Here is a 27,749-nt window from a genome sequence, read left to right as displayed (position 1 = left end):
ATTCAATACCTCCTAATTAGTTATGTAATCTACCCATCCAATCTTCAGCATTTTTCTGTGGCACCACATTTCGAAAGCTTCTATTTTCTTCTAATCTAAACTATTTATCGTCCACGTTTCACTTCCATACATGGCTACACGCCATACTAATACTTTCAGAAAAGACTTCCTGACACTTAAATCAATACTCGATATTAACAAATTTCTTTTCTTCACAAACGCATTCCTTGCCATTGCCAGTCTACATTTTATATCCTCTCTACTTCGACCATCATCAGTTATTGCTCCCCAAATAGAAAACTCATTTTCTACATTACGCGTTTCATTTCCTAATCTAATTCCCTCAGCATCACCCAATTTAAGTCAACTACATTCCATTATCCTCGTTTTGCTTTTGTTGATGTTCATCTTATATCCTCCTTTCAAGACACTGTCCATTCCGTTCAGCTGCTCTTCCAGGTCCTTTGCTGTCTCTAACAGAATTACAATGTTATCGGCGAACCTCAAAGTTTTTATTTCTTCTCCATGAATTTTAATTCCTACTCCGAATTTTTCTTTTGTTTCCTTTACTGCTTGCTCAATATACAGACTGAATAACATCGGGGATAGGCTACAACCCTGTCTCACTCCCTTCCCAATCACTGCTTCCCTTTCATGTCCCTCGACTCTTATAACTGCCATCTGGTTTCTGTACAATTTGTAAATAGCCTTTCGCTCCCTGTATTTTACCCCTGCCACCTTCAGAATTTCAAAGAGAGTATTCCAGTCAACATTGTCAAAAGCTTTCTCTAAGGCTACAAATGCTAAAAACGTAGGTTTGCCTTTCCTTAATCTATTTTCTAAGATAAGTCGTAGAGTCAGTATTGCCTCACGTGTTCCAATATTTCTACGGAATCCAAACTAATCTACCCCAAGGTCAGTTTCTACCAGTTTTTCCATTCGTCTGTAAAGAATTCGTGTTAGTATTTTGCAGCCATGGCTTATTAAACTGATAGTTCGGTAATTTTCACATCTGTCACCACCTGCTTTCTTTGGGATTGGAATTTTTATATTCTTCTGAAGTCTGAGGGTATTTCGCCTGTCTCATACATCTTGCTCACCAATAGTAGAGTTTTGTCAGGACTGGCTCTCCCAAGGCTGTCAGTAGTTCTAATGGAATGTGTTCTACTCCCGGGGCCTTGTTTCTTTCAGTGCTCTGTCAAACTCTTCACGCAGTGTCATATCTCCCATTTCATCTTCATCTGCCTCCTCTTCCATTTCCATAATATTGTCCTCAAGAACATCGCCCTTGAATAGGCCCTCTATAAACTCCTTCCACCTTTCTGGTTTCCCTTCTTTGCTTAGAACTGGGTTTCCATCTGAGCTCTTGATGTTCATGCAAGTGGTTCTCTTTTCTCCAAAGGTCTCTTTAATTTTCCTGTAGGCAGTATCTATCTTGCCCCTACATCCTTACATTTGTCCTCTAGCCATCCCTGCTTAGCCATTTTGCACTTCCTGTCGATCTCATTTTTGAGACGTTTGTATTCCTTTTTGCCTGCTTCATTTACTGCATTTTTGTATTTTCACCTTTCATCAGTTAAATTCAATATCTCTTCTGTTACCCAAGGATTTCTACTAGCCCTCGTCTTTTTACCTACTTTATCCCCTGCTACCTTCACTATTTCATCTCTCAAAGCTACCCATTCTTCTTCTACTGTATTTCTTTCCCCCATTATTGTCAATTGTTCCCTAATGCTCACCCTGAAGCTCTCTACAACCTCTGGTTCTTTCAGTTTATCCAGGTCCCATCTCCTCAAATTCCCACCTTTTTGTAGTTTCTTCAGTTTTAATCTGCAGTTCATAACCAATAGATTTTGGTCAGAGTCCACATCTGCCCCTGGAAATGTCCTACAATTTACAACCTGGGCCCTATATCTCTGCCTTACCATTATATAATCTATCTGAAACCTTCTAGTATCTCCAGGCCTCTTCCATGTATACAACCTTCTTTCATGACTCTTGAACCAAGTGTTACATATGATTAAATTATGATCTGTGCAAAATTCTACCAGGCGGCTCCCTCCTTCATTCGTTACCCCCATTCCATATTCACCTACTACGTTTCCTTCTCTTCCTTTTCCTACTATCGAATTCCAGTCACCCATGACTAAAAAATTTTCGTCTCCCTTCACTATCTGAATAATTTCTTTTATCTCATCATACATTTCATCAATCTCTTCGTCATCTGCGTAGCTAGTTGGTATATAAACTTGTACTACTGTGGTAGGCGTGGGCTTCTTATCTATCTTGGCCACAATAATGCGTTCGCTATGCTGTTTGTAGTAGCTTACCCGCATTCCTACTTTTTATTCATTATTAAACGTACTCCAGCATTACCCCTATTTGATTTTGTATTTATAACCCTGTATTCACCTGACCAGAAGTCTTGTTCTTCCTGCCACCGAACTTCACCAATTCCCACTATATCTAACTTTAACCTATCCATTTCCCTTTTTAAATTTTCTAACCTACCTGCCGGATTAAGGGATCTGACATTCCACGCTCCGACCCGTAGAACGCCAGTTTTATTTCTCCTGATAACAACGTCCTCCTCTGTAGTCCCTGCCCGGAAATCCGAATGGGGGACTATTTTATCTCCGGAATATTTTTACCCAAGAGGACGCCATCATCATTTAACCATACAGTAAAGCTGCATGCCCTCGGGAAAAATTACGTCTGTAGTTTCCCCTTGCTTTCAGTCGTTCGCAGTACCAACACAGCAAGACCGTTTTGGTTAATGTTAGAAGCCCAGAACAATCATTCATCCAGACTGGTGCCCCTGCAACTACTGAGAAGGTTGTTGCCCCTCTTCAGGAACCACACGTTTGTCTGGCCTCTCAACAGATAACCCTCCGTTGTGGTTCCACCTACGGTACGGCTATCTGTATCGCTGAGGCACGCAAGCCTCCCCACCAACAGCAAGGCCACGGTTCATAGGGAGGGGGGACTAAATCTGTATGGTGCGAAAAAAGTTAGAAATATCAGCTGAATTTCGGTTACAGGATAAATCAAACAAATTTAAAAGTTGTCGATTCATCTAAATACCCACAAAGAAAATGTGCGGAGGAAGCTGGCCAAAGACTACGTTTTGTTGACAGAATACTTAGAAAATGCACCATTTCTACTTGAGAATTTGCTTACACTATGCTTGTTCGCTTCCTTCTGAAGTGCTGCTACTCGGTATGGGATCCCTATCAGAAAGTATTGACGGAGGACATCTAAAAGTTCAAAGAAGGGCAGTGCGTTTTGCACTGTTGCGATACAAGCGAGAGATTGCCGTGGATGTGATACACGAGTTGTGGTAACAATCATTGAAGGAAAGGCATTCTTCGTTGCGGCGGGATCGTTTCACGAAATTTGAACCCCCCTTCTCCCCCAAATGAGAAAATATATTCCTGACTGTCAGTTAGAAATGACCCTCGTAATCAGAGAAATAATAGCCTGTACGAAAGGGTTAAGTTGTTCACTTTTCCAACGCATTACTCGAGAGTGGAACGGTCAAGAAATAGTTTGAAGGTATTTCTATGAATCGTCCGTCAAAGTCTTCAGTGCGAACTGTGGACCAGTCATCTAGATGTAGATGAATGTTTTCTCGTCCACAGTTCTGGATGAAAAGATTTTCTTCCATCTGTTAGGTCAATAAGCACCCATTACGCCGACGTCCTAGTAACGTGAAGCTGTTATCGTCCCTAAGATCAGTTTAATCATCGCAGCATTTTAGTAGGCGTGGTGCTAGTGGAGGTGGTAGGTTCTATCCCAACTTTTCAACTAATCTACCCAAGGCAGTTATGGGGCCTCTGAACTACATTGCAACTTGCCATTCTCATATTAACAAGTAATAGCTAGAAATGAAAAAGCTGATAACTTACAGACAAAAGTTAATGTGTTGGCTGTGGCGCTCTTCGTTGGCCTATTTCCAATACAGAGACATGGCTTAAGAAAGGTGACGGCAGAGTAATGGGTATGGCTTAGGACTGAGGAGAGGAATGGTGGAATGGAGTAGGGAAAGAGGGAGGGAAGGATGGGGGAGCGAAGGAAAGTGCGGAAGGGAGAATGCGAGAGGAGGATCAAGCTCAAGGTAAGATCAGAGGTCGAGGGAAAAATTTGGTCTAGAATGCCTGTTGCTCCCATCAGATGGTCCCAAATGCCTAGAAGTTCATGGCGGTAGAGAAATGTCCCTTGCCTGTCTACGTAACAGACGCGGTGCTTAGTAATCTCAGTAGCGGGGCTGTCACTTCAGTGCTTTTGAAGCAGCAAATTCTGTGGTTCTGCACACAATTAATGCAACTTGAACTACAACCTCTCATGACGCATACCCATTTTCATGTATACTTCAAGTGGGTATTGTTCTGGCGTAACTACAAGCGCCGCAACGAAGATGAAGAGCCGGCCGGAGTGACCGAGCGGTTCTGGGCGCTTCAGTCTGGAACCGCGCGACACTTACGGTCGCAGGTTCGAGTCCTGCCTTGGGCATGGCTGTGTGTGATGTCCTTAGGTTAGTTAGGTTTAAGTAGTTCTAAGTCTAGGGGACTGATGACCTCAGATGTTAAGTCCCAAAGTGCTCAGAGCCATTTGAACCATTTTTGAGAACCGAGCCGCGCCAAAAGCGCCCCCTACTAGAAATGAATATAAGGGCTCCTCCTGCGAGCCTCGGCCGCTCAGATCGGCTCCGTATACGGATATTAGTGGACAGGATTCGCAGAGCAGTATTAGTGACGTGTGTCAACTTCCAGGAACATTACACATAGCCAAGGACTCTAAATTATATTGCATGTCGGCCCTCGTTTGCGACAACTACTTGTAAATCTGAAACTTAAGTATTGTCAATCTGCTTATTACAAATAATACTACTAATGTTATTTGTTTGAATTGTTGTGTAGCATTCCGAGATCATGGCATCCTTTAGGCACCCTATAAGCGACGAGTGGGCAAGATCCAACAGTTATGATGCTCACTTCCTTCTTGAGCCCTTGACCGAATTCGGTCTGGGCAAAAATTAGATTAGCATACTACCTGACAGCACACAGAAATATATTTCGTTTTTGGAAAGGATTACCAGGAGTGTTACACTGTGCTTCCTGGATTCACTAAGAATCCTGCAAGCACCACTAAAGAAACTTTCTGAAACCATGTGTCAGAAGGACTTGCATCTCATTCGAATTGCACTTCCTAAGTTTCACCTAAGAAACATTCAAATGCCAAGCTTGTATAAATGTTTCTTTATTTAAAAACAGCCGGTTTCAACAGACTCTGTTGTCGTCTTTAGGTCTTAAAAAAATCTTTTCACAAATCGGAGATCGACTGTGAGTAACTGATCTATTCCGAATGGATTGTTTCCGATGAAAACTGCTTTGTTCGTCACAAACTAAATTCTTAGTAATAAAAGTTGGTTCTGGTGCAACATAGTAGCCACCTTCGGCCAGAACATTAAGTTGCTTGAAATTCTTCGCCCAGTCATCTATCTTTTTACTTATACTGAGTGGTTACCGTCAGCTACCCACAGAGGTCCAGAGTGGACTGCAATTATCGCATGGCAGCGAAACTTGGTTGATATTATAATGTGTTGATGTGGAACCGACTTACGGTGCAAAATTGGTTCACATTTTGGCCACCACGTGCAAGTCTGGCGCTATGAATGCAAGAAAAAAGTGTGGATATGTTTCTTTATGTAATGCATTAGGAACAGGACGTGGGCAGAAAAGGTCAAACAAGTGAGAAAGGCCTAACAATATTATGGAAAGGATAGTTGCTGCTCACCATATAGCGAAGATGCTGAGTCGCACCTTGGTAGTCTGGCGTCAGCTGCCAGAGGCTGTGCTCGTGATAGTCTGGCTTCAGTTGCCTGTGTGTGTGTGTGTGTGTGTGTGTGTGTGTGTGTGTGTGTGTGTGTGTGTGTGTGTGTGTGTGTCTATCTGTCTGTCGTCTATATTTGACAAAGGCCTTGTTAGCCGAAAGCTTATTTTGTGACAGTCTCTTTGTTGTGCTTATCTGCGACTCAGCATCTCCGCTATATGGTGAGTAGCAACTATTCTTTTCATAATACTGTTACGTTACATCCTGGATTTTCCAATGTTTGAGAAATGTCTGAAATTGATTTTGTTATTAACCACCATATTTTGTTCAGAGACGTCGACAAGCCGCTGTACAGCGCCAGATTTGCACAGCTTAAGTCGGTTCTGCATTAGCACATAGGCATAGCTATCAAGTTTTGTTGCCATGCGATAGTTATAGTCCAGACTGGACCTCCATGAATGGCTGCACTTTAATCATAACCACCTGTAGGCTTGCCTATCTTCTATGTACCGTAGGCTGGGGGTCTAGGCTTAAGAGGTTTTCCAAGGTTTCCCTGCTTAAGAAAGTTCCTGAATTGGTAGACCCTGATAATAGTTTCATGAAAGATCATCTTCCTTGGTTGTGCACAGCAGACATAACACCTTGATGCACGTAAAAGCAATACAGCCGCGGTATCTGTCTCTTCATTTCTTCTGTTTTCAATGTTTCTTTTCTTCGTCTGTCTTATACGGAGGACTGACACTCATCACTTCCGGGTTACCCACACTAATAGATAGCTCGCGAAGTGTGTTCGGTAAATCAAAATTAGGCTCACAAACTTCGCTCGCTGCGAGGGGCATTGTAATGTCCCCACAGAAAATACCCTCTACCACGCACCAATTAATCATTTTCAATCAAACCATCCACATTCATTCACTTTGGAAAAGTTATCTGATCTGATTTTCTCGTAATATATGCGGCGACAGCTCGTCAACGCCAAAGTATTTTCTAGTGCATTTATTCTTTGAAATAACAGAGATGCATATATGCATTCTCCATGGTTGTTGGAGTGGTAACTAGGACAGCTTCTTGAGTATCTGTTGAGGGATCGACGTGTTTCTGAGAGGTACATATTCTGCTTTTCTTCTCGCAAAAGCGAGCCAATTAACATTTGTGCCGCTAGCGGTTTGTTTTGAAGAGGAAGAGATTGTAAAAGGAAAATAATTAAGGCGTGGAATCACCGGAGATCTGGACATGTAATGGGGATGGATTTAATACACGATTTCCTCCATAAATAAGGTTTGTGACTTTTTTGTGCTGGAGTGAATGAACGAATGAATTTTTTCTTAATCATTTGTTGATCACATTGGCCCTGTAATTAGTGGGGAAGTTTCAGCTGTGTCGAAGACAGCCTGCAATCACTGAGTCTGTGTTAAATCGTCCAAAAAGGCTTCGTACACATCTGGAATTCGCAATCTTTCGTAAAAGGAACAAATTGTCCAAACGATTGATTCTCCCGACTGACTGCAGTGTTTAACAATAATAATAAATGTAAAGATCTCTTACAGCAAGCCAGCCACTGATTACCAAGACGAAGGACTCCACCAAAGATTCTATTTGGCTGATTTTTTTAATCACTATATCACGTAATGAAATCTTGTATTAAAAACTACACATAGATAAAGGAGAGAAAGAGAGAGAGAGCGAATGAAAATAGAGATAATATTAATAATCCTCCATTAGTCTAATTTTTCGCCTGTCTTATCACGGATCAGCCAAGAACTGGAAGGGCCTTACTTTACTGTATAGACTTATGTGTGAAGGTGAAGGGATCTTAAAGACGACAGAGACACGTCTATACGGACAAGACATTACACAGAGATAGCGGCTAGTTGCATTGATCATCTATTCTTAGATAAAGAGACGGCAACTTATTATCCGAACATTAAAATGTTAAACCCTGCCCATAATGCTCCAAACGTTCTCAATTGGGGAAAGATCCGGCGATCTCGCTGCCCAAGACAGGGTTTGGTGAGCACGAAAAGAAGCAACAGGAACTCGCGCCGTGTGCAAGCGGGCAGTTTATTGCTGAAATGTACGCTCAGGATGGCTTGCCATGAAGGGCAATAAAATGGGACCTAGAATACAGGGTGAATCAAAAAGAATACCACAACTTTAAAAATGTGTATTTAATGAAAGAAACATAATATAACCTTCTGTTATACATCATTACAAAGAGTATTTAAAAAGGTTTTTTTTCACTCAAAAACAAGTTCAGAGATGTTCAATATGGCCCCCTCCAGACACTCGAGCAATATCAACCCGATACTCCAACTCGTTCCACACTCTCTGTAGCATATCAGGTGTAACAGTTTGGATAGCTGCTGTTATTTCTCGTTTCAAATCATCAATGGTGGCTGGGAGAGGTGGCCGAAACACCATATCCTTAACATACCCCCATAAGAAAAAATCGCAGGGGGTAAGATCAGGGCTTCTTGGAGGCCAGTGATGAAGTGCTCTGTCACGGGCTGCCTGGCGGCCGATCCATCGCCTCGGGTAGTTGACGTTCAGACGATAACCTTTTTCGTAGGACTCTCCATACAGTTGATTGTGGAATTTGCAGCTCTCTGCTAGCTCTGCGAGTCGATTTTCCTGGGCTGCGAACAAATGCTTGCTGGATGCGTGCTACATTTTCATCATTCGTTCTCGGCCGTCCAGAACTTTTCCCTTTGCACAAACACCCATTCTCTGTAAACTGTTTATACCAACGTTTAATACACCACCTATCAGGAGGTTTAACACCATACTTCGTTCGAAATGCACGCTGAACAACTGTCGTCGATTCACTTCTGCCGTACTCAATAACACATAAAGCTTTCTGTTGAGTGGTCGCCATCTTAGCATCAACTGACGCTGACGCCTAGTCAACAGCGCCTCAAGCGAACAAATGTACAACTAAATGAAACTTTATAGCTCCCTTAATTCGCCGACAGATAGTGCTTAGCTCTGCCTTTTGCCGTTGCAGAGTTTTAAATTCCTAAAGTTGTGGTATTCTTTTTGAATCACCCTGTATTGTCGACCTACCGTTCTGCTCTGAGAGTGCCGCAGATGACTACCGAAGGGGTCCTGCTGTGAAAGAAATGGCAGCGCAGACCATCATTCCTGGTATGGCGGGCTACAGTCCCACTGCCCACTGGGGCGTCTCCTCATTATCTTCGCAGGTCATAGGGACTCATTTCGAAGTGGGACTCATCAGTGAAGACACTTCTACTATTTAATGAGAGTAAAGGCCTAATACGCCCGACACCATTATAAACGGCCTTGTTAGTGTACAGTTGTCACTGGGAGACGGTGCGAGGGCGCTGTCAGCTCAGCCCCTTTTCTGTGAGCTACCTATTAAGAGTCCTTGTGCTCACTGGAGCACCAGTTGCATGCCGGATCGATGATAGTGATGAATCTGGGGCTGTGAGTGCCTCTCTGACAATTGGTCGGTCCTCACGTCCTGTCGTCTCTCTAGGTCGACCGCTTCCTTCTCGGCTCTGTCTTCGACCATGGATCACCCATTCCTGCCAGCACCATCGAATAGTGACATGGCTCCTATTCAAACGTCGAGGGATTCGTCGATTATTCCCGCCGCCTTCTCTGAACCGAGCTAGATGTCCCCTGTTTATATCCTTGCCAGCTCTTCGGTGAAACTGTGTTGCAGCGTCACACATTTATCAATCGACCGCCAAAGCTTACAGTTTTCTATTTTCGTCGATACTTGTATGAATATCAGTTTGTGGCCAATTTGCATAACTCCGTTGTGGTGCGTCTTTTTTTTGTCTTAGAATATGTACTGAACTTAATTTGACTCACATGACACATCGTAATTCTGAAATTTGTTTCACGCCAAGGGGATAAACGCAGAACGCACCGAAATAAGAGGTAGTTGTGTGGGCAGTTGTGGTGAGAGTACTGACACGATGTGACAAGTAGATGCTTTGAAAGCTACAGATGCACATGTTTTTAAGGTGACGCTGTAGTGGTTTGCCCAGTGTGAAAGTGACAACACTGATGTAACGTGATACTTCAGTGTCCATCGCACTCGTGTTATTGTTTTTGTAGTGAACACAAAGAAACAATCCTTAATCAAAGAGTTTGTTTGTTAGTTGTTAAGCCAAGATCACGCCAATGATATAACAGCTGGAACCCAGGAAACGCATAAGTAGTAGGGCAAAGATGGCATCATTCCAGGAAAAGCGTCATCCCAAGTAGAGCCGTCACCCAATGTAGAGCGTCACCCCCGGGGCGGCGTCACCCCAAGTACTATCATCCTAGATGGAGGCCGTTACGTCAGCTGATGACGCGACTGACGTTATTCAAGATGGCTGCTTTTGGTGAGAAGATAGCTCATTGGGCTACCTCTACTAACCTAAGAAATTGCCACGCCTCCCTGGCGAGAAGTTTGAATTTTGGAGGGAATATCAGTCAGTTGGGCTACCTCTACTAACTTAAGAAAATGGTGGAAAAGAAAAGGCACTTGGGCTACCTCCACTAACCTAAGTCACCTCCTCCTAGGAACTGTACATATGTCTTTATTTAAACAATTACAAGCAGTACTACCATCAAATGTGTTCGCCATCATCTTGGAAAACGGGCATGAATTTTGCTCAAAGAGCTTACTCCTGCAGCTGAGGTGAGTTAGTGTGGCGTCGCCCCCACTAGAAGCGGCTCATTCAATTCGAATATAATTTTTATGAATTTGTTTAAATTCGCTAAAATTTCTTTAAATTTCTATAAATTTGTTTCAATTTCATTAAATTTCTTTAAATTTATTATCTTCCTACAGTATTAGTATCGTCTTACTGCCACAAGAGGCTGAGATATAGCTGGTCCGTGTTTTAATAGCTGTATTAAATGCACTCATTCAACTCTACACATAAGCCTTTATTTAAACCATTAGAGGAGATACCACCATCAAGTGTGTTCGCCATCCTCTTGGAAAATTGACCTTAATTTTGCACTAAGAGCTTACTCCTGCAGTAAGTTAGTATTGTGTTGCCCCCACTATGGGTTGCTCATGTAATTCGCGTATCATTTGTTTAAATTTATTATCTACCTACAGAAACCGTCACTTAGTTTGATGTTACCACAAGAGGCTAAGGCATCAGTGCTTATTGAGCTGTTGGTGTTCATATAGGTAAGAAAAGGGGTCCACTAAGCTTTCAATTCAACTACTTTTCAAGATCATCCAACCACATTTCCTACATACATGGGGCGGGGGGGGGGGGGGAGAGGGGGATGTGGGGATGTCACCTAGCTTATTTATCAAGCTGATACAAAACATTCACCCTGCCAGCGGTCTGGAGGGCGAAAAATTGATGTGAAAAAGGAATCAGCCTGTTCTGGGCTGTTAGGGAGAGGAAGGAGTGTACTTTATTTATTTTTTAACAGTTTATTTAGTCATGGATTTCACCAAGTTTATTTATTTATTCTGCTGATGCAAACCACACACATTGGCATGCTTAGAGTGACAATATACAATTAACATACTTGGACACTTCTCCTTTGTGACAATATACAGTTAACATACTTGGACACTTCTCCTAAATTATGCATTATTTTGATGTGCAGAGACAAAAACATTTCATAAATTACTCAAATATTACAGTACACACCACGCAGATGTGCAAACTACTTGTAGATCACCGAAATAATGCACGCAAACTCGCCCACAACGCTTAAATACTCGAAAATAATTCAATCCACAAACAGTCAGTGCAAGATAAAAACGCAACTTATCAGCTACTCGAAGCCTCATTCTACTGGATGTAAAGCCTAAGTCTACCCCCTAACACATGGAAACTGTCCACATACGGTAGAGGAAGGTTAAGTTAGTGTACTTTATTTATTTTTCTCGGGAAGCTGACTCAATTATCCATTCTAATTACATAATTAATCACTAACATTGCTCCTAATTTCACAACTATATGCATAGGGCTGCACAAGAATGGCTTAAAATCGCAAAAACTAATTATACCATACAACTGGCCTTATCTTGCTTGTAAAAAAAATCCCAATACCACTCGAAACTGACGCTAATATCCATCCTAACTACATAATTAATCACAAAGATCGGTCCTAATGACACAACTATATGCATAGCGCTGCACAAGGATGGCTTAAAATCGCAAAAACTAACTGTACCATACAACTCATGTTATCCTGCTGGGGGAAAAAAAAATTCGTTGTACCACATCAAACTTACGCAAATATCTATACTAATTACGTAATTAATCACAAAGATCAGTTGTAATTACATAACTACACGCATAGCACCGCACAAGAATGGCAATACTCCGCAGAAACTGACAACTAATCTTATCCTTTTGGGGAAAAAAAATTATACCACTCGAAACCAGCGACAGAAACACTCAAACACTGCCCTACACCTACAAGCTAGGGGGGAAAACGTTCAACCGACTACATCCTGATGCTGGACAGAGATGAGATCTAAAACATGTATATTACCTGCAAGCATACAGCATCCATCCCTTTTTGGCATCAGAGTTCACTACACACGCCTACTAAAAAAAATCGACCTAACCAAAGCCAATACATGCCATCACAGCTGATGGAAAAAAACAGCATCACAGTACTAGGGGAAATCGTCGTCCTAAAAGACTGCGTTCTCATCCATATACAATCACAAACTACGAGATGGAGCTACTACGCCAACAGTCTTGCAGCCCGTGTGGCCCCCAGCTGAAAGCCTCGGTGAAATGCCTCGCGGCGCCAAGGCGAAAGCCCCGCTTTCCCCACAAATGCATCCTGTTCATCTAAAAGTATACTGATGCAGCTGTCCCTAATGGCTACGAAGTACAGCTGTCACAGGCACCCAACACCTCTTCTGACCATAATAATTGTCCTCTTTCCACGAAAATAGACGAAGTCCAGTTTGATTAAATTTTATGAGCAAAATCGGTAAAATTTTTCCACATTCGACTAAGAAACTTGTCACGTCTGCGAAGACAATTACGGGGAAACCGATATTTCCACTCGCGAATACAGATGTCAGTGATTTAGCACATTCCAAATCACCCTCTATAATTACAAAGTCAAATAAGGTCTTTCTCATATCCAGAGAAACGTCAAATGTGTCTTCCACCTGCTAGATGCACACACCACAATCGATCTCCACTCAACTAAATAAAGAAGTCAAATGCGAAGAAACAGTCAACCAAACAATTTACATGATAGCCGAATAATGGCCGAGTGCAAACACAAGTCCATATTGAATCTTGTCAAATTTCCACTTGATCACCAAAGCTGTTCAACACATACTAAGTATTAGTTCGTTATTCGGTCGTCTAGAGGACTACACGGTTAAGTCGACTACATTCCTGCATTGCAACAGCCCTCTCCATTCAGATGGTTCCCGCCATTAGCGGAAAGCGTGAATCATCAATATTGAAGTACAATACTTAGTAGTAGTAGGGAATGCATGATATGTTCACATTTGAACATCAGGTTTATAAACTAAGTGTTTGTATAAAGGAAATGACTATGTCCAGTTGTAAGGAGGGTATGGATTTGACTTGGAGTACTGTGATAGCAATGGGAAGAGTGTATTGAGTCATAAGAAAGGTAGTGATATTTATATTTCCAGAGCCACTGCCGCCAGCATGGTGTATTTCCTATACTTCACTCATAGTCAAATGACGTTCAATTGAGACCGCGATCGTAAGATGGGCGGCTTTCGTGATCAAGTGGAAATTTGAGAAGATTGTGTATGGAGGTGTGTTTGCGGTGGACCTTTATTCCCTCCCATGTAAATTGTTCAGTTGACTGCCTCTGCATATTTCAGACCTTTATTTAGTTGAGAGAAGATAGATTATGGTGTGTGCATCTGGCATGTGGAAGATACGATTGCCTGTTCTCTAGACAAGGGAAAGACCTTAGTTGGCTTGTAAATTATAGGGATGGTTTGGAGTATGTTACATCAGCGAGATCGGTATTTGTGGGTGGAAATATCATTTTTATCTGTTTGTTTCTAGTTACTCAGTGGTCTAGAGCAGGCTCCACGTAGCAAAAGTTTCGGGTTTGTAGAGAAATAATTCACAGTCTATATCTTGGGCATTATGTTGCGTGAGTGATTGGGAGGCTACTGCTATGTGCTTGATATCGAGAACAACCGCGAAAATGATATAATATGATGGCAGACTATGTGGAAATATGAATGTTCTTGTAATCCCCGAGCCTGGAGATGTGTGTAGAAATGCAAGCAAGCAGGCAGGTCCCGACCAGAAACAGTAGCGTGTTTGTACCAATGGGGAAACGAGCCTGATTTTGCACATCAGTTCTGAGAGTGACTTCGATTCACTGAGGCGGTCTGATGTAGAAGGGGTGATTTTGTATGGCATAGGATAGGAATTGTATGTTTAGTACATCGACAAAGTACGCATTGGTATATTGGTGAGTTGGAGATCGGTTTCACGCACTAATATTCAAGCTCCTGGCCCCAGTATGATGAGAGTGTAAATGAGTAGGTGTCTTCATCTATTTAACGATATGTATGGCACTTTTCAAGGATTATTTGTCGGTGCAATATGGCAATCAGTGTAAAATAGTTTATTGTGGCTGAATGTCACATCTGTAGAAAGAAAGAAGAGCTGGATGGTGCTTCCCTAGGACTGAGCAGCATCGTGATATAAAGTAGGGGTGAGTGTAGGCATATGATAATTTTTTTTGGGTGCTGTACAGATATAAAAGGTAACTGTACTGTTTGTGTAAAACGTGTATATATTGAATTGTAAAGTTATTGTGGCTTATGTGGTGTAAAATGTGTATATATTGCATTGTAAAGTTAGTGTGGTTTATGTTGTGTCATGACTAGAGAGGATGACTATGCATCCTACCGTGATGGACGTATAGAATGAGCACATCAATAATGGCGAGAGATTTTTTATGTTAAAAATTACGTGCGCTATAGATAGTGAGATTGGTCCCAGAAGCACAGCTGTCAAGAAGAGGAGACATTAACTGTACAACGATCAGTGTCAGACTGTAGCAGAAATGGTAATATTTAATTGTAGTGGCACTGGTGGATATGTTCCTGGCTTCCAATATGCTTGTGAGCCTGGTAAGTATTTGATGGTCAATAGACAAGTTTAAGAGGTTAACTGTCAATGCACTTTAGCGATCTGTGTAAAATAATTTTACCACTGAAAGTCCCAGAAAGAAGAGGTGGATGGTGCTTGGATATCGGCGACACCAGTAATTCGGCGAGTAAATTCCATAAGAGTCAATCATAATACTCCATCCATTCACATCCTTTGTGTTGGGATATAGGAACCTCTACATAGCTATGAGAACACTTGTGTATGTTGAGAGCAGGAAGGGTAGCACGTGACGGATTGGGTACCACATTAGGTCCGCGAGAAATACTGCATTCGAAGTTATTGTGCGTTATTTTCGTAAAGAGGTTCTGTTAGGGCAAGAATTTCCGTGCATACAAACTGAGACAACACGGAAACTCCTACAAAAGTGCACGTTAAGTATTTCTGGGAGACTATGCAGTTTACTAGAGTTCGACTTGCACCAATGTGGCTTCAGTATAACATTGAGAACGTTGCTAGATGCACTTGCGATGGTAAGTAGTCCGGCGAAGTGTCCATCAATCGTCACGCATGGTCCATTAGAATTGCTAAGGAGAAAGCAGCTTGTGCTATTCTGTCACCAGCGATAAAGACATCTGCTGCTCGGAGGTGTCACGTGTGAGTGGGCGTTGGAATTCTGTGACATCAGTATGAGCGGGGCTGTATACATGTAAATAGAGGCAGGCAACTTTCACCTGTGTTTGGTGGTGGCTCGCAGCTGCGCACACCCCCTGGGGCATTGCGCTCCCACGCATTCACGTCGGCCGCGGTGTCTAGGTGAATATGTATTTAGATAGGAATTTCTCAGGTGCCAAGTATGAATGAGATGTAGCCGCCTCATGCTAGTGGGACCCGAGCGTGGGCTTGTGCGTGGTCTGACAGCTGACGGCCGCAAAACTTCGCGCTCTAGTTGACAAAGTGTGTGTGTGGGGGGGGGGGGGGGGGGTAGGTGGAGGGGGCCGTGCTTGCGCGCATTGATTGAATTATTCTGCGAGCGACCCTAAATGCTGTGCCATGCGCTATTTGGACAGTTTACGAGTATTGAGCATCTCTACACATCACTGTGATGCATTATTTAGGAGCAATTTGCAGGTCTGTACTGAAATTATTTTATAAAATTAGGAGTTGTTTGCGTGTCTGCAGACTGTGTATTGTGAATCAAGCACATGAGTGTGAGTGTTTTGTGTCAGTGTGATAAATATTCTCCAACCCTAAATAAGATGCTCCAAACTAAATAGAGTGCACTCCATCCTTACTCTCCGCAGCAGCCCAGTGCAGCCTGAATCATTATCGCGCCATTTTCCCCCTACAGACCACCATCTTGGCTTACATCTCATGATGGAAGACAGCACCATCTGGTGGCAGTCCTGTGCACTAGGTCAGTTGGAGTCTAGATCTCGTGGTGGTGAAAGTGCCTGCAAAATAAAGACGTGTCGTTTGCCCATCATTCCCCCCCCCCCCCCCCCCCCCCCACCATCTTGGATTACATATGCACTGTGCACGTTGGTCATGTTAGTGCATGTTAGCCTGCCAACATGGGTTGGTAAGGGGAGATGGTGGTCGGTTGAGGATCGAGGTGGAGACTTTAACTATCTTCTTCCAAGTCCAAATGTGTGTTGCATTCGCAAAAATTCATTCCAAGTCCACAGTAGCGCAATCTGGTGGTGTCAATATGTACTAGGCCTTGTGGTGAACACATTGTATGCCACCATCTTGAATAATGATACTTGCGTCATCACCTCATGTCACGACAGCACCCTCTGGCAGTGGTGATGTGTACTAAGTCAGTTGGAGTCTGGGGTTCTTGGTGAATACACAGGGTGTCGCCATCTTGGATTACGGTACTTGCGTCATCATCTGACGTCATGAGAGCGCCCTCTGGTGATGGGGATGTGTACTAAGTCAGTTGGAGTCCTGACCTTGTGGTGAACACACCTGCATGGAATTGGTTAAATAATAAAAACTTATCTCAAAGTCCTTTTTTCCCACGAATACTTAGGAGAAGGTGGCGGTCTGACGACTGGGGTTAGTACAAGTGTCCTTTCTTTCGCGCCATTATCTTAGCTTAGTAGAGGTATGCGAATTGAGTTATGTTTACTGCCAAAATTCAAACTTGGTGCGAGTTCATAGGAAGAGATGGCGGTCTGGTGACTTAGGTTAGTGGAGGTAGGCCAAGTGAGCTATTTTCCCGCGACTTTCGTAGCTTGGCAGAGATAACAGCGGTGTGATTCATTATCCTGTTGGAATTCAAACTTGGCGCCAGTTAGTAGAAGGATGTGGCGACCGGGCAACTGAGTTTAGTACAAGTATCCCTTTCTTTCGCGCCATTTTTTCTTATTTAGCAGCGAAACCCCAAATGAGCTGTGTTTACCACCAATATTCAAACTTGGCGCCAGTTCGTAGGAGGAAGCGGCTGTTGGGTGACTTAGGTTAGTGGAGGCAGCCCTAGTGAGCTATCTTCCAGCGATTTTCTTGCTTAGAAGAGATAACTGGGGTGTGATGAATTGTCGTGTTGGAATTCAAACTTGGAGCCAGTTCATAGGAGGCAGTGGCGGTCGGGTGACGTATATTAGTGGATGTAGGCCAAGTGAGCTATGTTCCTGCGATTTTCTTTGCCTAGTAGAGATAACCGTGGCGTGGTGCATTATCCTGTTGGAGTTTGAACTTCCTGCCATTTTTTCTGGGGGAGAGGGGGCTTGGCACTTTCCCGCCAGAATTCAGTCTTCCCGCCAAAATCCGCCATCTTGAATGACCTCACAGCTGCCATCTTGGATGACATCACCGCAGCCATCTTTGGTGATGTCATCGCCGCCATCTTGGATAACGGTATTTGGGGTAGAAGTTCCCTAAAGTACTACTTAATGAGATAGTGAATACAACCATAGACAGTTAACAGAAGAGGAAAGGACGTCTCTAAATAGAGCAGTCACAGATGTTGGACAGAAAAACATTGGGATAAGGAAGATATCTCTAAAGAAACCTTCAGTAACAGGAGAAATATTTAAACTCATCGGCGGAAGAAGGCAGTACAAAAATGTTAATAGAAAAACAGGAATACAGAAATACAAATTGCTTAGAATGAAGTGAATAGGAAGCACAAGAAAGTCAGGGTGAAATGTTAAGAAATCGGAAAAGAAATGGTCGTCAAAAGGACTGGTTAAGCACATAGAAAAGTCAAAATCAGACTTCAGTAAAATTAAAGTTAACGAGTTCAGATTAAGGGTGGAATGGGAATTGAACTAATAAACGGAGAGGAGAGAGCTGATAGGTGAGAAGAGTACGCTGAATGCCTCTACGAGAGGAAGAAACAGTATGATGATGACGTTATAGAAAAATAAATGATAATCGAGATCGAAGACATAAGGACCAGTATTAGAGTGAGAGTTTATCAGAGCGCTGGAACACTTCCACCAAATGAGGCAGAAGGGGTGGATAACCTCTCTTCGGAATTTCTGAAATCCATGGGGAAGTGTCCACAATCTTAGTAGGTGTGTTACGTTTATGAGACCGAAAATATATCCTTTGACTTCCCGAAAAGTACACTGAAAAGCAAAAGAAACTGGTACACCTGCCTAATATCGTGTAGGGCCGCTGCAAGCAAGCGCAAACGCCGCATCATGACGTGGCGTGGACTCGATTAATGTCTGAAGTAGTGCTGGAGGGAATTGTTAACATGAATCCTGCAGAGTTGTCCATAAATCCGTAAGAGTAGAGGGGTGGAGATTTCTTCTGAATAGCACTTTGCAATGCATCCCAGATATGCTCAGTAATGTTTATGTCTCCGGAGTTTGGTGGCCAGCAGAAGTGTTTAAACTCAGAATAGTGTTCCTGGAGCCACTCTGTTAATACTGACAGCCCCGCTATTGAGCTTTACTATGCACCGCACGTCTGTTACATAGCCAGGTGAGGGACATTTAACTACCACTAAAAATGATACAAATGAGCAACACTGCATAAGACAAGTGTAGTTAAACGAACTGGTATACGAGTTGAACCAGTGAGTATTAAAAGTTTACGTGGGCCAGGAACTACTAAGAGAGCAATGTCAGAAAAAGAGAGGCACAAACTTGATGTGATTGAATTACAAGGTGTGGTGGAATGCTAAAGGCGTACTAAGAGAGGCGTTCTCGATAATACTTCATGGAGGTTGTGGAAAAATCAAATGGTTCAAATGGCTCTGAGCACTATGGGGCTTAACATCTGTGGTCATCAGTCCCCGTGAACTTAGAACTACTTAAACCTAACTAACCTAAGGACGTCATACACATCCATGCCCGAGACAGGATTCGAACCTGCGACCGTAGCGGTCACGCAGTTCCAGACTGAAGCGCCTAGAACCGCACGGACACAACGGCCAGCCAGGAGGTTGTAGAGAAAATGACAAACATGAGTAACGAATAATGTTTGTAATAGCTGGACATTTTATAACACAAGTGAACAGATTTGTGGCAGTTAATAAACGATTGTCACGTCCACTACTAAACACATATATGGGGACACAACATTTGCAAATGCACATGCCCCAACAGAATTGAGTCAAATAGAGCATAAAGACAAAGCTTAGATTAGAGCTCGAACGATAGTGGGTTAAGGCTGATTAATTTTGCGATTGCCAGAGCAAATAATCAGCTTAATAACGTTCTCTCATGAGAAAGAAGACTCATGGAAATCACGAGATGGGAAAATTATAAACCAAACTGATCACCTGTTGGTAGACATGAAGCATAGAAAGAGCGTAGAAGATGTAAGGTCATCAGGAGTAGCAGATGGAACACAGATAACGTTCTACAATTTGGAAAAATAAAACTACAAATGCAATTACGGAAAAAACAATGACCGAGATACCTCGAAAGTAACATCCAACTTTGAACAATAAGTTTGAGACACTTATGCCAAAGGTACAGAATGATGACGAGGTGGATGTTCATGTAATGTGGACCAGAATAAAGGAAGGGGTGACAGGTGGAGCAAAGGAGGCGATAGTTGAAAGATCAAACCAAATTGTTTTAATCAAACACATGTAAAAGGAGTAAATGCAAGGAGAAAAACAAGAGAAATATGGATAAACAACATGAAGAATGAAAAGTCATGAAGAATACACGAAAGTGAAACGAGAGACAACAAGATTACTGAGGACAGAATAATTTGGGGTGGTAGGTCAAAAAACAAAAAATAAAACAAAAACAGGAGATAAATGTTCCAAAATGTCAAGCAACTGTGAAATGAAAGAAGTGGCGAGTCTCTAGTCATTAACGATAAAGATAAGAAGATGATAGTTGACAAAGAAATGATCCTAGAGAGTTGGGAAGAATATTTTGCAAGTCTTTAAATGCAGAAAAATCCAGAGGAGATGTTGCAACAAACAGAATAGAACTATCAAGCATTTGATGTTACTGAAGAGGATGTGACAAACGCAGTAAATAGTTTGAAGAAGAAGAAAGCGTTAGGAGAAGACCAAATAACTTGGGAGATAATCAAGAAGAAGAGGCGAAGACCTCATTAAAGAAGTAACCAGACTAATCAAAAGCGATTTGAAAGAAGGAAGAGATACCAACAGAACGGAAGCTAACTGTCACTATACCAAATCACAAGAAGAAAATCAACAGAGACTGTAATAACTGTAGCGGAATCTCACTGCTGATTATGAGCTACGAGGTCTTCGCCTTTATAATATTGGAAAATCGTAAGCCATACGTCGAGGAAATAGTACGGAATTACCAAGCAGGCTCTGAGCATTATGGGACTCAACTGCTGTGGTCATCAGTCCCCTAGAACTTAGAACTACGTAAACCTAACCAACCTAAGGACATCACACACATCCATGCCCGAGGCAGGATTCTAACCTACGACCGTAACGGTCGCGCGGTTCCAGACTGTAGCGCCTAGAAGCGCTTGGCCACTCCGGCCGGCTACCAAGCAGGTTTCAGGTCGGTGAAATCTACGGTTGACTACATTTTTACTATGAGACCGGTGTGGGAAAAGTATTGGGAGTTTAACATACCAGTATCTGCCACTTCCGTAGATTTTTCGGAGGCATACTCTAGTATCCATACAACATCAGTATGGAGTTTAGACCATCTGCAGAATTAGTCAACCTGGTAATAGCGTGTACAACAGAGACGAAAAGAATGTCAAAGGGAGTGGGGGCAGAATTAGGCTGCTCATTGTACCCTGTATTACTTCACCTTGTCCTTGGAACAGTGCCGGCCGGATTGGCCGAGCGGCTCTAGGCGCTACAGTCTGGAACCGCACGACCGCTAAGGTCGCAGGTTCGAATCCTGCCTCGGGCATGGTTGTGTGTGATGTCCTTAGGTTAGTTAGGTTTAAGTAGTTCTAAGTTCTAGGGGACTGATGACCTCAGAAGTTAAGTCCCATAGTGCTCAGAGCCATTTGAACCGTTTTGAACCATGGAACAGTTGTACATGGGATGGAAAGAGCAGGAAGGGGCATAAATCAATGTAAATTTGCAGATGGTAGCATATTAGTGTAAAGAGAAGAAATGATAAAAACAGTGGAGAACCGTAACAGTAATGCAAGGAAGGTGGTCTTAATAAACGCAGAAAAGACAGAAGTAATGGAACGAAGCACAAGGAGGAACCGCAATGCACGACTCATAGGTAGGAGAGATAAAGTTGAATATAGTTGAGAACTTTAAATATTTCGGAACATACTTCACCCAAAGGAGAAATGTCCAGCCCGAAATAAATCAACAAACTGTTAATGCTTCCAGAACATATAAAAGCCTAAAAGCAATCATGAAATCAAAGGTAATGCCAACAAAAGTTAAAATGAAGGTATATAATACAATAATTGCCCTATTGTTATTATACGGCATAGATACGCTGAGTATCACCAAAAGCGAAAGAGAAAAACTAATGGTAATTGCGTAGACTTAAGCGGCAAGAGTCAGTTGACATTTGAAAGTTTTCTGAGTATCGTACCGCGTCATAACGTAAAAAAAAAAAAAGTTCAAATGGCTCTCAGCACTATGGGACTTAACTTCTGAGGTCATCAGTCCCCTAGAACGTAGAACTACTTAAACCTATCTAACCTAAGGACATTACACACATCCATGCCCGAGGCAGGATTCGAACCTGCGGCCGTAGCGGTCGCTCGGTTCCAGACTTTAGCGCCTAGAATCGCTCGGCCACCCTGGACGGCATAATGTAAAAACTTTACTAGAGAAACCTACGTTTCGGCCACTATTACAATGACCTTCATCTGGGTCTACTGATGTGCTTCGAGGAGTCTTTCACATTCTGTCATTGCCGCTCACTGAGCATGTAACGTCATAATTTTGAAAGGTAGAACTTGTGATTGGTCACTTCTGGGGAAAAAAGGGGAACTTTGTTGTAACAGGTTTCTACAGGAACGGAATGGAGACCTGTTGTCTATTGCTTCCTGCACTGTTTGTTGAGACGTGGGCTTCTGTTTACCTCTTGCTGGACACAGGCCGTGCGGCGGCACTCACTCGCCGGCAGCGCTGGCCTAACGTGTTGTTGGTACGGCCTGTTTGGACTCCTCCTCAAGCGACCAGTCACAACCACGACCTTTCACAGTCATGACGTAACATCATGCTCAATGAGCGTCAATGACAAAACATAAGCGACTCATCACAGCCAAAGCACATCAGTAGAGCCAAAGGGAGGCTACTGTAATCATCGCCGAAACGTTGCTTTCTCCAATAAAGTTTTTTACATTATGACGCTGTACGATACTCAGAAAACTTTTATACAGCAAACTAATGGTGTTTTGAGCGAAAAATCATTACAAGGAGTTTTGGGCCAGAGAAGGAAGAAAAAAAAATGGAGGAGGTTGAAAACTGAAGAAATATACGCTGTGATGAACCAGCCTAACACTTTACAGAAGGTTAAGGGCTACATTGGGATGGACATGTTGCGAGGGTGACAGATGATGCTGTTTCAAAACTACAGTAGTACTGGTAGGAAGGCCACAGGGAAAGCGTCCCTCCTCCCCCAGGGAGGAGCACGAACAAGATAGAAGGGTGGGCTTCAGGAAGACCTGGAACAGCTAGTTTTGACAGGAAATAGGTAGTAAGCTACGCAGGACGGGATCTGGTGGAGGCAGTTTGCAACATCGGCAGATGGTCTGCAAGATCCCTGATCACCGGTTAAGTAAGTAATACCACAGTACGGCTACATCTACATCTACATCTACAAGGATACTCTGCAAATCACATTTAAGTGCCTGGCAGAGGGTTCATCGAGCCACCTACACAATTCTCTATTATTCCAATCTCGTGTGGCGCGCGGAAAGAATGAACACCTATATCTTTCCGTACGAGCTCTGCTTTCCCTTATTTTATCGTGGTGATCGTTCCGCCCTATGTAGGTCGGTGTCAACAAAATATTTTCGCATTCGCAGGAGAAAGTTGGTGATTGGAATTTCGTGAGAAGTTTCCGTCGCAGCGAAAAACGGCTTTCTTTTAATGATTTCCAGCCCAAATCCTGTATAATTTCTGTGACACTCTCTCCCATAATAAATAATAATAAAAAACGTGCTGCCTTTCTTTGAACTTTTTCGATGTACCCCGTCAGTCCTATCTGGTAAGGATCCTACACCACGCAGGAGTATTCTAAAAGAGGACGGACAAGCGTAGTGTAGGCAGTCTCCTTAGTAGGTCTGTTACATTTTCTAAGTGTCCTTCCAATAAAACGCAGCCTTTGGTTAGCCTTCCCCACAACATTTTCTATGTGTTCTTTCCAATTTAAGGTGTTCGTAATTGTAATACCCAGGTATTTAGTTGAATTTACGGCTTTTGGATTAGACTGATTTATCGTTTAAACTAAGTTTAAAGAGTTGCTTTTAGCACTCATGTGGATGAGCTCACACTTTTCGTTATTTAGGGTCAATTGCCACTTTTCGCACCATTGAGATATTTTTTCTAAATCGTTTTTCAGTTTGTTTTGATCTTCTGATGACTTTATTAGTCGATAAACGACAGCGTCATCTGCAAACAATCGAAGACGGCTGCTCATATTGTCTCCCAAATCGTTTATGTAGATAAGAAACAGCAAAAGCACCTATAACACTACCTTGGGGAATGCCTGAAATCACTTCTGTTTCACTCGATGACTTTCCGTCAGTTACTATGAACTGTGACCTCCCTGCCAGGAAATCGTAAATCCAGTCACGTAACTAGGACGATATTCCTTGAGCACGCAATTTTACTACGAGCCGCTTGTGTGGTACAGTGTCAAAAGCTTTCCGGAAATCCAGGAATACGGAATCGATCAGCACTTCATGTGAATAAAGAGCTAGTTGTGTTTCACAGGAACGATGTTTTCTAAACCCATGTTGACTGTGTGTCAATAGACTGTTTCCTTCGAGGTAATTCATAATGTTCGAACACAATATATGTTCTAAAATCCTGCTGCATATCGACGTTAACGATATGGACCTGTAATTTAGTGGATTACTCCTACTATCTTTGTCCGCAGCTCGTGGTCGTGCGATAGCGTTCTCGCTTCCCACGCACGGGTTCCCGGGTTCGATTCCCGGCGGTGTCAGGGATTTTCTCTGCGTCGTGATGACTGGGTGTTGTGTGATGTCCTTAGGTTAGTTAGGTTTAAGTAGCTCTAAGTTCCAGGGGACTGATGACCATAGATGTTAAGTCCCATAGTGCTCAGAACCATTTGAGCCAATCCTACTACCTTTATTGAATATTGATGTGACCTGTGCAACTTTCCAGTCTTTGGGTACGGATCTTCCGTCGAGCGAACGGTTGTAAATGATTGTTAAGTATGGAGCTAATGCATCAGCATACTCCGAAAGGAACCTAATTGGTATACAGTCTGGACCAGAAGACTTGCTTTTATTAAGTAATTTAAGTTGCTTCACTACTCCGAGGATATTTACTTCTACGTTACTCATGTTGGCAGCTGTTCTCGATTCGAATTCTGGAATATTTACTTCGTCTTCTTTTGTGAAGGCTACTAAAAGTGCAAAAAGTGCTGTTGTTTGCTGTCCGATTAGGACATCCGGTCTAAGGAAACGATAATCGCAGTAAAGGTGGGCAAAGAAATAAATGAACGACACAGATGGAGGGAAGCAAATTTCATGTCTGTCACTACACATAGAAGTGAGGCTTACGACGTACGAGTATTGTATAAAAGCTCTGAGTGTAAATCGCTCTGCTTCAACTTAACGGCAAGAGTTCCCAAGGCTGTGTTTCGAAAAAGAGGAAGCAGGCATATTTATCCATTCGCAAACCAGATACATTTTTAGAGATGCTCACTTTGAATTAAGAAAATATGCAAGAGGAAAACGAAGTTACAATCCTTTACGGATGTTTGGAATGATTTGTAAGAAACAAAAAATTGCAAGGTGCTGCAGTCGTTTGATAACTGCAGTGTAGCACGTAACTGAAATTACACTTTTGCAATCACGTCTGTATTTCCTGCAGACATCATCTGGCGATGAGACGATGAAAATGGCGAGCACCTTAAGCAGAATACTTCACTTATGGAGCAAATGTACAAAGGGAAATAGAGTGCAGGCATATCTAGTGATTATTATTGCTGGGTGGTCAAAAGGAACGCTCCTGCAACACACTGCTAGAGATAGACCACGAACCGACGCTTTTAAGGAGGTTTTCTGGTGTATAAGTTTCAAAAATCGATTCTTATTGCATATTTCGATGCCTTATATTATGGAGAGCACGTGGGTAAAAGTATTGCATGAGGTCGAAATACGCGATCATCGAGCGCCTCCGGACGACACTCGGAGACAAGCAGCCCTGTGTAAGAGACCTATCGAATGACAATTACTGAAATGACGTGTTGGCGCGAACGCTCAAAACTCTAACGAGTCGATAAATTAGCTGATTTGGACGCTTTCCCAAAATACATATGTTCCGGTAAAGAAGTAGCCGAAATTGCAAACTCGGTCGGGCACACAGTTTTAATCTGCCAGGAAGTTTCATATCAGCGCACACTCCGCTGCAGAGTGAAAAATCTCATTCTGGAATTTGGCTACAGTTATCTTCAACGACGGCTTCATGGGACCCGCACAGACAGTGAGTGTCACGGGCACTCAGCTTGGCAACACGGAGTTCGAATTCTCCAGAAGGCGCAACGCGGACCACCTTGTACGCTCAGAGGTGATCGAGGAAGGCATCGCAGACTGATGGTAAATCCCACAAAACCGACGAAAACCCTTCCCAAAACTTACAACGCGATTTTCTAAAAGTCAATTTTTTTGATGGGTGTTTGGATTTCCGAAAAATTACTCGGCCGATTATGACGCCACTTAGTTATTTTTGCAGAGAACTGAACTGGCTATGGTCGGAACCTGTAAAAGTTAAGCAGTTTTCAAAATATCGCTTTTTAATATACGTTTGAATGACCAAACAAAATCGGTTTTCCTTACTTTTTTCAAATAGCCGCCATTTTGTGAAAAAGACATTTTTTCACTTTTCAGAGGTTCTAACCAAACCTACGCTCACATATTTTAATAATTTTTTTGGTCTGGTCTATTTCAGACCACCCAGTTACCCAAACCAATCCACCTGCCTGCTGGTGCATGGCGTGCATTACGATCTTCGGCACAATTTTGTTTAATAACCCGTTAATATTTGTGGACAAAAAAATTTTTAATCAGGTAAAAGATAGATGAATAAAAGGATATAAGCATTGTTTAAATTATCTTTTGATTTCACCTAAAAAAAATGTTGAAAATAAGCTAAAAATCGCACCTCTGCACTAGAAAACGCCCCTTAATGTTGAAGATGACTTTTTTGTTAATATGAAGACGCCATGCAGCAAATTTCAAATATTCATGAAATGTACTACATGCTCGGATGTGAAAATGATCAGCATTTCAAGCCAGCCATACAAAGTAACGCTATCTACTTTCTTTCTTTTCCTACACCTTTATCCCGCATTGTGCACAGGGTCGGCAGGGTTAAGTACGGATTTGGCATGGTTAAGTTTAAGGGGTGGCCGGATGCCCTTCCTGCCGCCACCCCATACCCCCCGGGACGGAATGGGTGTACCCCAACTGTCTGCATCTAGTGTAAATCGTGAAATATTGTGAGTGTGTTTCAAATGTCTGGGAGTCGTGGAACTGAGGCGGGACGTGGGGATCAGCCCGGTATTCACCTAGAAGGATGTGGAAAACCGCCTAAAAACCACATCCAGGCTGGCCGGCACACCAGCCGTCGTCGGTAATCCGCCGTTCGGATTCGATCCGGGGCCGGCGCGTCTACCCGAGCTGAGGAAGCAGCGCGTTAGTACTCTCGGCTATCCTGGCGGGTCAAAGTATCACTATCTACATTCTTTACAAAAGGAAAGAGAGTAGATTTGCCTTTCAGAAACTGCATTTGAGTGTTGCTTGTTTGCGAGAATATCGTGCGTCGCTCGTGTGGGAAGGAGAAACGGCTAGCAGCAAATATCAGTACTCGAAAGCGGCGCGGGTTTATCGTTTGTCATTTATCGTTCCTCGATACGGCTGCTCGCGCTGTTTTGCATCCCACGACTGTCAAGCGAATACGGATTCGATTCGCTTAGAAGGGCCATATTCAACACCTCAACCGCCACGTGCGACTAACGCCCGAAAGGACATCGTACCCTATTGGCACGAAAAAGCCGCACTTTTTATGCAGATTTTGTCCTCAAAAACTTAGGGTGTGGTTTATATCCGCCTCCTTCTCTTTTTACACACCTGCAAAAAATATTACGCTCATATGGAACCATACGACTAGTGTCTGTAACTGAAACTGCCGCCAAGGCGTTTTATTGCGGAAAAATGCAAACTTTTACCGGTATTTTATAGGCG

The 27,749-nt window shown here is 42.8% G+C and overlaps 1 protein-coding gene across 1 annotated transcript in view; it reads left to right on the top strand.

Moving 5' to 3' along the window:
- The window catches only part of LOC126456453 (protein Wnt-8b-like), a 141,455-nt gene extending 115,355 nt beyond the window's left edge, over positions 1 to 26,100 (top strand). Inside the window, exon 8 of the mRNA XM_050092202.1 lies at positions 25,952 to 26,100. Coding sequence (XP_049948159.1) covers positions 25,952 to 26,100 — 149 coding nt within the window. The remainder of the gene's footprint in view (positions 1 to 25,951) is intronic.
- Positions 26,101 to 27,749: the final 1,649 nt, after the last annotated feature.

This window comes from Schistocerca serialis, chromosome 2 (assembly GCF_023864345.2).
Source record: "Schistocerca serialis cubense isolate TAMUIC-IGC-003099 chromosome 2, iqSchSeri2.2, whole genome shotgun sequence".
Lineage (NCBI taxonomy): Eukaryota > Metazoa > Arthropoda > Insecta > Orthoptera > Acrididae > Schistocerca > Schistocerca serialis.
Note: the sequence above shows the minus strand (reverse complement) of the source record. Positions and strands in the feature narration are given on the sequence as shown.